We start from the raw sequence: 14,402 nt of genomic DNA on the forward strand, positions 1-14,402 counted from the left end.
TAATGGAGAAAATTTTGAAACGGTACTGTGAAAGTATCCTAAACGCTGATACTCTAGAGAGCAACTAAAAAAACCTAACAGAACTCCCCCATTTTATTGCTTAATACGATTCGAACTCCAAATACACTTGAGAAGCTGTAGTACACTGTGCTTGTCTCTGATTAGACAAACATCTTCCAGAGCGTCTCAAGGTTTGCAATCCAACAGATCGTTGGCAGTCCATGAGGAATCCCATTTGCTGCTAGTGGCAGATGCAGTTACGGTAAGAGGGAGGTAGGGCGTTAGGCCCTGGGGCTTTTTGTATCCAATAGAACCTGTGGTTAACTGTTTTATCTCTGCCAAAGTTGAGATCCACATATTGTTAGCTCTTATGACAGTTTCTTATCTTTTCTTGAGGTCTTAACGGTGGATATTGTAGTGCTTAGTCTTCTGCAGGCCCATGATTATTCAAGCAAGCAGGCGCTGTATTACAGCTGAAATAAACAGAGTTGCTGTCATCGGACTTGTTTAATTTGTGTTTCAGCAATTAGGCAAGGAATACAGTTGGAAAAATAAACGACTATCAGTCATGTTTGAGATGTTGGACCAGGAAAAACAATAGTGGACTATTTACTGTGGGAAGCAAAGAGAAAGAAGACACTAAACCACAAATTTTCTTCTAAGTTGTCTCCTTGAGTTTACCATGAGCACAGCGGAAACAGTCTTAAATATCAAAACCATGCCTTAGGAGATTGAGTAATGGTGTGCGATTAATGGTAATAATCTCTGAAACCAAGCTGAGTTATAAACTGCATGCTGGAGGCAATTTTTTACTTCATATTTACTTTTGTATTGGAGTGTGGACTTTGAACGTTTTCCTGTGCAACGCTTGTCTAGTTATTTCCTTCTGCTTTGTCATCGTGATAGAGAAGGCTTTGAGTTCTCACACACTGAATGCTTTTCCCTTGCTTGTTTTAGACTTTTTTTTGTATGTGAAATGCACAAAAGAACTAGTTTAGTCTTGTCATTATTTAAAGTTACAGTCTGTTTCTGCTCTGGTGCCCCTGGTACCACTCTCATCTCCCTGCCCTCCCAGTGCCCCCAGCCTGGGAAAACAATACATGCTGCTTAGCTAAGCTCATCATCCAATTTTGCAATAAATACTTTTACATTATTTTTTCTAGGAACTCTCTTAGAAAAATGGTGCATCACTGTGTAAGTTGGCTATAGTATCTCTGAGTATCTCTGGAAGTATCTCGGACTTCGCAAAGCAAGAATTTGGTGGCTCTTTGGAGCTGTGATTTGCAGACTTCCTCCTGTGTATCTTGAGTTGATGAATTCTTTATCACTTTGCCAGGGGTCGTGGACTTTTATATAATTCCATTGAAGCCATCCATCCTCTGAAAGAATTTTGAGTACTTGAAATGGTACAGATGTCAAATTAGATGGATTACCTCTTTAGCATTTGATACATAACCGCGATGCGGGGAGAAAGAGCTGGGCTTAGAGGCAGACCCTGTTTTTAAGTAGACTATTTAAACCATAAGACTGTGTTAATGTATAATTTATAAGGTTTGCTCCTTTACACTCTGTTTTTTTCTCTGATTTTTGTCTTGTAGTGTTGTCCCTCAGACCACAGTAATACTGAACAACGACCGGCAGAATTCAATTGTAGCCAAGATGGTTGGGCAGGAAGAACCATTGAGCAGAACAGCGGACTCTCTGGAAAATATCCTGAGCAAGTTAGTAGCAGTTACAGGCATCCTCCCCTTGCGTTTCCTCCTTTGACAGATCAATAGCAGTCTCTGCAGCAATTTGAAGTGCAAAATGAGGAATGTTCTAGGTAATAGTGGGGGGTAAAAGCATTGAACCGGTACTTGAGTATTTTATCAGGCTGACAGTTCTGCCTAGGAAAACCTTGTATCAGCAGTAAAGGTACAGAGCAATGCTTCGCTCTTGATGGGGGAGAACACCTTGGAGGATCTGGGATTAGTTCAGAGTTAGTTGGCAGCTGATGGTTGAAAGGCGTGCCCGTAGCTATGTATTTTTTTTACACGGACGCACAGTTGGGAACATGCCAAGATCCTGTATTTAACCAGCTGAAGAAGGAATATGCCGCAGCCCAGGAAGGCTTGTTAGAATTTGTACTGTCTAAAGCAAATTTAAATTAAGTGGAACTGGAGATTCTGGGTCGAAAGTGTTCTTAAATAATGTTTTTATAAATTATTTAAATATTCTTTTTTTGTTTGCTCACTGGGCCTAGACTTTTCCGTTGATGCGAATTTAGAATGTGTGCATCTAAAATATTTTATTTCTTCTGCTGTTTTCCTTCTATTTTGTTTTCCTGGATAGCTGAGTTACAAACAGGAGTTGGCTTGTTTAAAGGAGTATGCTTTTATGATACATTTAATTTTGTCAGTTGGTGTTCTTTATTCCCTTATAACGATGCTATTCCTGCTCAAGGATTGTGTTTTCCCAAAGTTACCTACTTTTCTTTTCCGTAGTGCTGTTCCTGGACGCAGGCAGAACACCATAGTGGTGAAAGTTCCAGGGCATGACGACAGCCACAATGAAGACGGCGAGAGTGGCTCCGAGGCCAGTGACTCCGTTTCCAACAGTGGACAATTAGGAAGCCAAAGCATTGGCAACAACGTCACGCTTATTACACTGAACTCCGAAGGTATGCTGATCTAGCTAAAAGGCTACTTGAGCAAAGTAAAATGTGGTGGTGGAGTGAACTAAGATTCGGCTGGAAGCTTCAGAGATCATATCATGGGTCCAACCTTGAATTGTCAGGCAGCACAGCGAGCGGCAGAGAGGAGTGAATGAATCTCAATGAATTGTTTGGTGGTTTGGTTGTTTTGTTCTGTTTTGTTTGTTGGGGTTCCCGCCCCCCCCCCCCCCCCCCATTTTTACTAGTTTTACAGGCAGAACAGCTAATTAAAATTACTTGTAAAACTTAAAGTATGCCTCACTACAGCACCATAGCTTTATATTTTAAATTAATGCATGTAACCTGCAGGATTTCCGATCACCAAGCTGAAATACTGTTTCAGGAAAATAAATGACTTCTGTGGGAAATAATATCTACTAGTCCATCTCCTCCTGTACCTTATGATGCCAGTCCACTTGTGTAATTCTTATGAATGTAAAAGTTATTTTAGCAACTGTAAACTACTTTTATAAGGAAATTCATATTAAAAACATGCTGTGAACAGGGTAGTGTGTAGTGTCAGATTTTTCTGAAAATTCTTTAGGTCTTGAACCCAGAAATCAAATTTAGTGAAATGGAAGAATTTTAGATTAGCCTTGTAAAGATACTCTGCGTGGTTGGAAATACCGAAATGCACGTTAGTTGCTATATTTTAATCACAAACGATGATACAAGGGACACTGAGTTTTAGGTGAAATAATGTGATAAATTATGTTTTATGATTAGTTTGAAAGTATCAGTGATTTTGTTTAACTGCAGATGAAATTTGAATCCTAGGCTTTGATTTAATAATTTTCCTAACTACTTCTAAGAACATGTTCATTGACCGTCTACTTAAGTGTTATACTGGATGTGAGAGTTCATATTACATTCATGCACCAGAGAAGAATAAGTTACTTCAGGAAATTGTTGCAGCAGAATGCACTCAGGGGGTGGCCTGTGTACTTATGAGGTAAATTGCATTGGCTTTTTGATCTCTAATGCTGAGACAGGACGACTCTAACGATTCAGTTTCTTCTGCATGATCGCCAGCCACTGGTGAAAGCGTGTTGGCTGTGAACAGGTTCAGATGCAGCTAGTGGTAAGGATTCGTTCAAGATAGCCTGAAACTGAGTATTTAAGAGTGCATTCGAAGATTTCAGAACTAACAATTCAACGAGATGCTTTAAAACTTTGATACTTGGAAAACTTCAGAAGTCAGTTTACTGAAAGTCGCACGCACCAAAGATTGTTTCTGAAAATGTTGTTTTAAGTCATCTGAACCTGGAATTCTTTGACTCTTATGGATACTCATGCAACAGATACGTATTATAAAGAGCTTTTAGGTTCTGCCCTGTTGGTATGTTGTGAGACAGTTGCCTCTGAAGGGTATTTCATTTTGAGTCAATGGGAAATTAGGGAGACTGAGACTGTCTGAGGAGTTCCTCTCAAAAAAATGATCGGATTGCAGATAGTGCTGATATTTTGATGCTAAAATACGTATAAAACGTACTCTTAGTGGAGTCTGTTAATATTTCAGACAGCTCTGTGTCAGCTATGCCAGGAACAAAGTTTCTAACATTAGGAGGGTGTTTGTTGTATAATGCCCTTTTTGACTTGGTTGTCTGGCACAGATTTGCACGGACAAATGTGATGTTGGCCTTTTATGCCATTGTTGTATATGTAAATTCTGAAGAAACAGCTAATCCATTAATGTCTTCAGATCTGATTTTCTTCAGACCTTTAGAACACTCATCCATTAAAAATCTCTCTGAGATTGATGAATGCTTTGAGAATCAGATTAGTAATCCCCCACATCTACCTCTTCTTGCCCTCGTGAAGACGAGAGGACCGCTTGCGCAGAAGGAATGCTAAGCAAACTAGCCTGCAGTATGTCACAGAAATTAAATTATTAATAAAGGAAGTGATGAAGAATAATCGGTCTGTTGTGCAGACTTGTTTTCTTCAGCAGTAAAAGGCGAAAGTTACAGCGCCCATCAGCTTGCTTTCATCGTCTGTGAAGGAATTCTGAATGACTTTGAGTTGGAATCTGGATTGATTGTAGAATATGAGGGGGTGAGAGTGGTGTACGTCAGGCTTTCAGTGTGACTCCCATCTGTCATCTTGTGTCTGGAAAGCAAAGCTAAACCATGTTTATAGTTGGGCTTTAGCTGACTTTGGATATGGCATTGACCTGGGGATATTTTCAGAATTCAGTTAATGGATTTATATAAAGGCATTGTTTGCTCTCTGCTGGCTGTTTTCAAAGAGCATTTCATCACATATGGTAGTTTAAAAAATATTAGTGTTATTGCCTTTCTGATCCTGAAAAATAACTCTACAGCAGCGTGGAGCCCAGCTCCCGGTTCCAGTAATGGTCTAGAATAAGGGTGGGCTTTTTGCCGATTGAACACTGACTTTATTCCATCTCCAGTCGTATATTCCTCTTCTTGCATGTGCAGTAAGGCGCGTTCTCTTTTCTTTGCGTAAGCATTGATTCTTTACTTTTCAGAAAACTGAAAATGCTCATCCATTTTATGGATGCAGTTAATAGTCTGCAAAGTGTTGCCTTTAAGATGTATTTATGAACTGAAAGCATCTAGAGATACTGAATCTCAGATTTTTTGTGAAATTTTGTGATTGTCAACCCCGTCCCCCCCAATTTTCACTTTGGAAATGTCCTTTCACATGGGGTTGGTGGTAGAAATATCCACACCTGAAGTATTCATTGGACTGCAGTTCTAAAAGTGGTGTTCATGAAGCAATCTTGCACAACTGAAGGTAAAATCCAGTGAGAACAGAATTGGTCAGTATTGAATTACTAGTGTAAAATCAAATTAAAATAGGCTAGAAGGCTTACTAGTAAGTAAGTGCATTACTGTTTTTATTAATGTCAGATTTTTGGCATAGTAAATAGCAAGTGCACCCATACTCAGCCAACTGAAAAATAGTGTTTTTTCATTTAACCTGTAATTTTACCCCTTAGATATTAATAACTGTCAAAAGTGATTCATCTGCTGTTTTGAACGCGTACGTTAGAGCGTGTCTTTTCTACTTGTTGCAGCCCAAGTGGATCTTTTGGGGAAATTAGAGAAGAGCATTTCTTATGGGTGTATAAACAGTAGTGAAGTTTAGAACCGCATGCTTTTGATGTAAAAAAACCCTTTTCTACAAATGGAGGATGATTTAATAGTAAGATCCAAAGCTCAAAATTCTGGTTTATCAAACTTCTCTTTTAAGATGATGTCTTCCTCCAGAAACACTGTTCGGAAGAATTAAATGTCAGTGATCCTCTGAGTGTTTAAATGGGGAGGGGACATCAACTTCAAACTGATTAATTTGCATCATCAGTTTCTGGAGATCTGGATTGGAGCCTTCATTTAAATCCTAGGTGAAAAAATAAGCACATTTTCTACTGTGCTGAAACAAGGTGCTGAATGAAGCAGCCCAGGTGTGACCCACTACTGCGCTCGCATTTCAGTAGAAGTGGAAAAGCAGGAAAAAGGTCTTAAACCAGCAAACATACAACCTACCACATAACACTGTCAGAGCTGCTCTATTCTGGTGATTTAAACTGCTCCTAGCAATGCTAAAAACGTTAATTGCAAGTGTTGTCTGTAAGGCAGGCGTGACTTAATCCTCACCCATCTCTTTTCTCTGTATTTTTCAGATTTAGGAAAAAAATCTCCTCCATGCTTTTTTTTTAACGCAATACATTAACGCTGTTAAAAAGGGTCCTTACTTTAACGAAGTGTCATTGTTTCAAACCAGGGGTCTTTTTGTTGTATAATTATCTTAGTTATAATCTTAGCTAAGACGTTCTGATTTGGAAGAGCTTTTGGAGAGCTCCTCTGATTAAATTGAGCTACGTTGGCAGCTGTGAAGCTGTCCTTACCCTCGGTGCACTTCACTAAATGAATCTCAGGTCTGGTTACTCTCTTTTCCCTTTCCCTGTCGGTCATTTGAAGTACCAAAGCTATGTGGGTAACTCGGGCACTGTGGCAGAAGGGCAGCGAAGGGGTTTACATCAGGAGGTACACCTTTGGGTTTTCCCAGAAAGGTTTTCTTTCTGAAGTGTGGCTTTTACAACTGTGAAGTACCCAGCCCTTCCCGTGTTTTTGAAGTCTTCTGTGTAGCAGCTATTCCCTGAATACATGAACACGTCTGATTCAGCAGAAATGTTTTCTAGAAGAAACCACCAAACACTGAGTTATAGCATGGCCTGTCAAACTTCTAAACAAACCATTTTACTGCGTGAGTATCTAAGAAATCGGATAGAGCCTGGTTTTCTGAAAGGTTTTGGTACATGAAAACAATGTAAATCTAATGAAGGTGAATGTTCTTGCTGTGCTCTCCTGAGGCGCGGTATGCTGCTGCTTTAATCTGGAGGAAACGTGTTTGAAAATATTGGGAGCTTTTCTCGTTCATTGTCCTCTTCTTTTTTCTTCTCCTTTTCTTTTTTTTTCTCTTTCCCCCGGCGTGGATTACACATCTTTCCCATTTAATGGAATAAGAAACAGACATTTATCACTAAGAAGTGTTTAAAGTAAATGTCAACAATTGATAGATGTGTTTTTCTCTTTTAGAAGTCCAGTTAATTTTGACATGAATGTGTTTTACTGTAAGCTTTGGAGTACAGCATATCCTCAGTTTAAACAAAGTTGTGCTTTTTTTTTTTTAAATCTTGAACTTTCTAATTAGGCTTTAAACCGATGAGCAATTGATTAATGAAGAACATTTTTAAACCATCATCATTTGGGCCTGGTGTCTGTGTACGTGTTATTTTTGCAACGAGCCGTTGTGGATCTTCAGGAACTGTTACAACAAACTTGTTTGTCCATTTGTGTTCACGAGGATTTAGTTTTCTCTGTCTGTTAAATGGTTTATTTATTTAACACAGTGACTTGTGTCCATCTGCTCAGCCGTGATTGGAACGGAGTTGATGTTTCTCTCGGGTGTATTGAAGCTGTGCAGAACTGTGAGTCGTGGGCACCCTCCAACTTGGTACAGGTCACTGTATTATGCAAAGCAAAGGCAGCACAGGAAGAGACTTCATTAATTTCACTGATATGGTTTTGGAGTGGGAGAGTCGTTAACTTTTATATACTAAACAGGCTGCATTTTTTTTTTTTTAATAGTTACGTGGGAGTTTGTTGTGTGCTAAATGACATGATGGCACTATTCCGTTTTCCTCTTCATTTTTCAGATATTGACCTTCTTACGCTTTCAGGGTGGTAATGGAAGGGAAAGTTTAGCCTGCTAAGTTATTTTGAGGAGGCCGTTTTTCTGTGCTTTCCAGAATTCTTATACATTTATAAAGGTCTGTAGACTCTGAACTGGATTTCACCAACCTCAAACACTACAGCTGATATTTAGCGTCCTTCTCACATGGAGCTTATTTTGCAAATCGATTCTTCAGGCCTTTGTTTCTCTGACGATATCGGTACTAGCTGATTGCGTGGTAAGGCCTCGTGTACAGTCTCTGTTCACACAAACTCTCATCCTAACGTTGCCTTCTTTTGGATTTTGCCTTCCACTGCAGAAAGTAATACTACAGAGAACATTAGATCCAAGCTAGTTTTAAATTACAGAAGTTTTAAACCTATGATATTAAATACCTATATTGTTTTCTGACTTTAATTAATTCTCTAGTACTGGTATGTGGCTGTAATCCTGTCAAGGGTTGGTTTTCAATTGACTAAGCTGTAACCTGGCAACTGTATGTACTTCCATGCTCACCACAAATCTGTTAAAAAACATTCTGACATTCTCAAATATTTGTCTAAACTTTTTAACTGAAGAGTTTTAGCGTTAGACGAAGAAAAGCAAGTTGCAATGACAAGTTTCGTAAGAATGGTGAGTAGATTTTCAAATGATCAACACTTAAAAGGATCCTTTTATGTTCTCAATAGATAACATCTCAGATGAAGATAACACTTGTTTGTCTAGGTTCCAGTTACCTCCCATCTTATTTACAGTTAGGACTCCTCTCTGGCCTTATAAGATGTTACAAATACGATTTTCCAAACTCATTTTAACCTCATCGTCTTCTCCTTGCGTCCCTTTCCCTACTCCATGGCACCCTCGTTATGAAGGAAGACCTTGTAATTTGCAACTTCCCAGTCACTGGTTTGAGTTGCTCTGACTTCCCCAGCCAGAGATGACAGGTTTCCTTGCTCCTTACGTGTCCACAGAGACCTTTATGCTTTCTTCTACCTCTGTGGGAGGAGATCCTCATAACCGTATATACACACAAATCACCGCCCGGAATACTCGCTCATAAAATTGTCTTTACTCATGGTGTTTACATAACACTTAGCCATGGTTAAGATACCTTTATTTGAAGATACTTTCATTAAGATACCCTTTCTTTTGGTGATGCCTACCATCTCAGCGTGTGTTGTCACCTGCCTGCCCCTCTGTAATCTGCTGTTGTCTCCTGCCTTATTCTTGGATTGTAGAAGTGCTGGGTAGGGACGTTGTATTTGTTCTGTACTTAGTTGGTACCTTCCACAACACTTGGTTCTCATTTAGGAGTGTTAGACTCTTGGATTGATAGGAAACGGTCAAAAAGTGTGGCTGTTGCTTGTGATCTCTCATTTGTTGGGTAAACTGCTTGGAATTCTTGAACAAAAAGAACACGCTTAAGCCATAAAGAGCTCTTTCTGATAAGTCCTGAGCTTGCATGAAATAGCAGTTTCAGAATTTTACTTTAAGTACTATTTTACCAAGAAATGTGTGCAAACAGCAGAAAGCAAAGCAGAGATAACATCCGAATAGATTTACTTATTTTTTTGATAAATTCGTTTTGCTGTGATCAGGCGGTTTCGTGTTTCCTCTGAAGGTGTTGAATTTTATTTTGAAAAACTTTACAAGACCTTGGTCTTCAAAATTTCACATTAGAATATTGGTAAAAACAAAATTTGCGTGTTTTTATGCAGGTTATGTACAGAAAAAATATTAAGCAGCTGCTTCAGTTTAGTTCAGCAAAGCTCAAATGTTGAATACCTACTGCTCAACTAGAGAATAAGCCATCTAAAGGCACTGTGATTATTCTGTTCTTGCACGCCTCTAGGAGATATGAGGAGGGCATTGTTTGCTTAATTCTAGGTATTGCTTTCAAAATACAAGGGGCTTCAAGCTGTAAGGAGTGTTATAATAATACCCTTCTTACACCTATTCAGTATATGGTAACATTTAAAATACTTAACCCGTGCCTTTCTGCACAAGCAAGATCAGCATCTGTTGTAAAACATCAATGCACGTTATGTTATCCTTTTAAGTCTTTCACAATAGAGTTACTGTCCTGTCTCTAATACGGGAGGAAAAAAAGCAGGACCTCTCGTCTTTGTGGCACAAGAATGTCCCATTCAGCATTACGGTGCTGCTTTAAAAGCAGATATTTTAAAAAATGTTTATGCTGAAGCCAAGACTTTGAAATTACCAAGAAAGAAGCACGCTGTCCTTAGTTTCTCCCGAGTACGTGAAATGCTCTTGAACAGAGCTCCATGAAAGCTGTTTTTTAAGAGATAGAAATAAAATGACAAGATCCATTGATTTAGGATTTGGTTCAGTGAACTTTACACTTGATGTACTGACGTACGATGTTTGGCACCGCGTATGGTAGTTCTGTATCACATCTTTCTCTGCGTTCCTTTCACTGCATTTTAAGACTACCAGAAGTATAGAATTAGAAATGTAAACGTGTGTATTCTTTGAGAAGATAAGGGAAGACTGGTCTGCGTAGTGTGTTAATTAAAGGGTGAATAATATTTTTCCAAAGAAAACTGTTTAGTCACTTACTGTCTCTTCAACTTTGCATCTGAAACAGGCATTTTACAATAGTAGTATTAAATAGTGCTCAGAATTTACTTTCCAGATGTGAATCCAAGCAGCTATTTGTATGTGGCCCAGACTTATCTGTCCACAGGATTTTCCAGTTCACTGTAAGACCAAATTTCACATGTTATATGATCATTTGCAGCCCTTTGCTTTTCCTGCCAAGCCTCTTAATGACCAGATACAGACAGCGAGTATGAACTTTTCAATAGCAAACTTCTTGTACCTTAAAACAATATTATATGTAGCTGATGTGAAGACACCGGTGAGACTTCAGGAGCTTCGGTGACTTGTTGAAGCCAAAGAAAACTATAGCAAGTGAATTGCTTTGATTTTTTTTTTTTTTGCTTTTTTGATTAATGGGAGCAAACAGATGAACAATGGTTTCTTCCAGGTGTCCGTCACAGCGATGTTTGGAATTAACAGTCTGGTCTACTGTATAAAGTTAAATAAAACAAAGAGGCAATAAACAATAAAGTGGGTAAAATCTAGATTAGAAATCAGATTTTTCTGATGTGAACGCATCTTCTAAGGGTTTAAAAAGCCCTCTAAGTCCATGGATTTTAATTTTCTCAATTTTATCTGGATTTTTTTTTAGTTAATCTTTCTAAATTACAGATGATCACATAGTCGTTGTTTTCTACTTCTCTTGAATAAATTCCCTGGCCTTTTGTGAGTCATAAAGTATGTGAATCTCCTCTTTCTCTCCTGGATTTAACCATGTACTAAAACCGAGGCCTTTTTTTCCAAACGAAGAAGTAACCTCACTGACGTTAGGCTGAGGCTTCTGTGCACACCATAGTATTAGCTGAGACAAGTACGCTTCGGGACCGCATGCCCCTATACGTTCCCTCATGCTGTGCTGTCTATCAGACAACTGAAGAAGCCGAGAGCGCAGGGTATATTTTCGGAATATCTCGTGCAGCGTACCGGTCCTCTGACCTCGGGGGCTTCGACGTTAACTGGAGCTGCGCCTCCGTTAGCCAAATCCTTTGTGCCGTACAGACGATGATACTTGGAGCATGAGATTCTTCTGGCGCTCTTTCTTTTATACTTATGTGGAAATGAAACCTTTTTTTCCCCCATGAGAAGAGACAAGCAAAAAACCTCCATTTCTGTGTCCAGGGTGTCTGATGTCCGTGGACGTGTGTGCGTTGTACGCTTCCTTTTGCCAGAACTCCCAGCATCTTAACGGCTTTCTGTGGTGGGAGGAGGTTTTGGTGAACGTAGCTTTAAAGCTAGTTCCTTAACCTTTCTTTTAGCACAAGCTTTAAATCCCATTGCTAGATTTGTAGGTTGACTTATAGCCTGATTGTCACTCTGCTCCTTATATTTAAGGGTTGTTAGTTAATAAAGGTAGTGCTCTGTCGTCTCTGTCACTTAATCGTTAACCCTGTGAACTCTTGCAGGGGCAAAAGGCTCGGGCGAATCGACAGAAGTTTATTTAAACAGATGAATCTTCTACACATCAGCCAAAATATTATTTCATTTCCCTAGAAATGGAGATTTATTTCAGTAGGTTAAGATTTGGTTTGGGGGTTGGTTTTTTTTTGAGGGTTAATTAATCCTTGTGCCTTTGTACCGCAGCTACCCATCGTTTTGTTTCCCTGCTGTAAATGCCAGATTTGCACCCAGCTTTGTTACTAAAATAAACACAACTACTCGGAATAACAGAGCATGTTAATTCAAGTGTTTGTACGGGTGGGTGTTCCCTTTTGTTTGTCCTGGTTTTAAAGCAGTGATTGACAGCACCTAGCGAGAGAGCAGAGCCTGGCTTTGCTTCCAGTCTTGCTGCTGCTGCTCACCTGGCAAACTAGGGGAGCGTATCCCAGTGGAAAGGCGTGAGTAACAGTTGAGTGTCTGTCATCTCCCTGGGTGGGAAAACACATGCACAGGTCGAGAGCGAGCCTGAAAGCCACGGTGATTCTCGTCTGGGTTTTGTCCTCTTGACATAGGTTTTCTTGATACTAACTTGAAAGCTCGCTCATCCCGTTTCCATAGAAAAGCTTGTTTGTGCGGCAGCTCCAGCCGCCTCTCGTCTTCTCGCATGTGCCAGCCGAAACGGAGGAGCGGTCAGCTGTGTTGCGAGATAAAAGAAATGGACTTAATACAGTAAAAAAGATTGGAAAACAGCATTGAAAAGCAAACTAATTCTGCATTCGGTAGAATGGAGATAAAGGCAAATTTTCTGATCTTAAAAAAGCATTGAAGAGGAGCTAGAAATTAGTCTGTCATTGAAATGAGCTGCTAAGTACAGAGAGGAAATCAGATAAAAATGTCAGGACTTCTAACGCTGGAAGTAGAAATGATCAAGAGCCACTTCTCTTATGATACAATATTTGGTGTAAAGAAACACACCGGACCGCCTTTCCACACAACATTCAAAATGCAGCAAGGCCGTTAGGAAAATTAACGCAAGAAAAGTAGTTTAGGGCAAAACAAAAAAGGGGTGTGATTAAATGAGTGGGTGCATTTAAGCTTCGTTTTCTTTAAGAAAAGTGTGTTTTTTGACTGTATTCTTCCTCCCTAACCCTTCCCACGTTACCTGAGTTTTGATAGTCTTCAAGGAATAGAAGCAGCTGGGTATGGTTGTACAGTGCCTAGTGGAGTCCGGACTTGGTGTCTGGCTATTACAGTGTATGTACTAGATCACCTGACTCATCTAGATTCTACCTAGATATTACGTATAATGCCTGATAATACATGTAAAGAACTATTTCAGTAAGCATAAAAGGGTGTTGGAGTGCTAGGAGCTTCGAATGCTGCAGCTTTAATCAGTAGTGTTTATGTACTTAATTGTTCAGAGAGAGCTTCCATCAAACTCCCGGTCTTTTCTTCTCTTTCCTTATTCAGTCTGTCTTCTCCTGTTCCACACCGCTTGTTCAGAGCAGTTCTGCCTCCCTCATAACTGGCACCGTACTTCCTCTTTTCACCAGTTTCTCGTGTGCCAATCTCCTCGCGTTTGCTCTGCGCAAAGTGCCAGGTGTGTTGGCAGGCCAGTAGGAATTATTTTTGTGTACGGTAAGGAATAGTTTTGCTTCTGTGACCTCAAGTAGCTGCAGTGAGACAGTAGAGTCACGGTCAACTTGAGTCATGCAAGTTCACGTAATGCAAAATGATTATAAAGCAAATTCCCTTTCTTTTGAAGCTTTTAAAGCAGGAGGAAAATTCAAGAGATAATTTAATGTGGGGCATGTGTTCATGGGTCAGAATAACAAGATAGTGTCTTTCTTCCAGGCTGCTAGCAATAAAAAAAACCCCAGTTGCATGTGGTAAAAACAGTGTGTTCTAGACTCTGTGCCAGTAACACACAAAAAAGATTATTTTGCACATCGAAAAAAATCTTTGGTTCTTGTAGGTTGACAGGATTTGTTAAACTAGATTGCAGGTGAAAGGTGTTCCATAAGTAGTAATAACTCTAATAGTAATTCTGTGAACCAGTAAGGAAGTAAGGTTTTGATAGGATGTAGGCTCATTTACTCAGGCTTCCTAGAATTTCTTTGAAAAACTTACACATTTATCCAGCAATGGTTTTGCTTTGCAGTTTATCTTCAGGAACAGTCTGTTGTTTTTCCTGATAATGTTAACGGGACTTGTGGTGAGGCCAGACACAGTAGCATTCAAAACAAGTCATAATTAATCTGAACCACCTTATTTTTCAGTTGGCACCTGGTACTGTGAGCAGAGAACAGCTCGAGTGCCCTTTTACTTAGTGCAGGATAAAAAGTAAGGTTCAAATGAAATATATATTAAAAACCTGCAAATGTATAAAAATATATTCGGAACAGAGCATTAAGTTCTGATTTCAACAGCAAGAAGTTTGAGGGACTAGCTGCTACACATGTCAGCGATAAATATTTTTTCTTACAAATTATTGTAGTTGATAATCTGA

General features: G+C 39.4%; 1 protein-coding gene across 2 annotated transcripts in view; it reads left to right on the plus strand.

The window, feature by feature from the left end:
* BANP (BTG3 associated nuclear protein) overlaps nucleotides 1-14,402 on the plus strand; it is a 153,239-nt gene that overhangs the window by 34,491 nt on the left and 104,346 nt on the right. For both annotated transcript variants that reach the window (XM_064459735.1, XM_064459736.1), the window contains exons 5-6: nucleotides 1,599-1,721; nucleotides 2,484-2,659. In XM_064459735.1, coding sequence (XP_064315805.1) covers nucleotides 1,599-1,721; nucleotides 2,484-2,659 — 299 coding nt within the window. The remainder of the gene's footprint in view (nucleotides 1-1,598; nucleotides 1,722-2,483; nucleotides 2,660-14,402) is intronic.

Source organism: Phalacrocorax carbo, chromosome 8 (assembly GCF_963921805.1).
Source record: "Phalacrocorax carbo chromosome 8, bPhaCar2.1, whole genome shotgun sequence".
Lineage (NCBI taxonomy): Eukaryota > Metazoa > Chordata > Aves > Suliformes > Phalacrocoracidae > Phalacrocorax > Phalacrocorax carbo.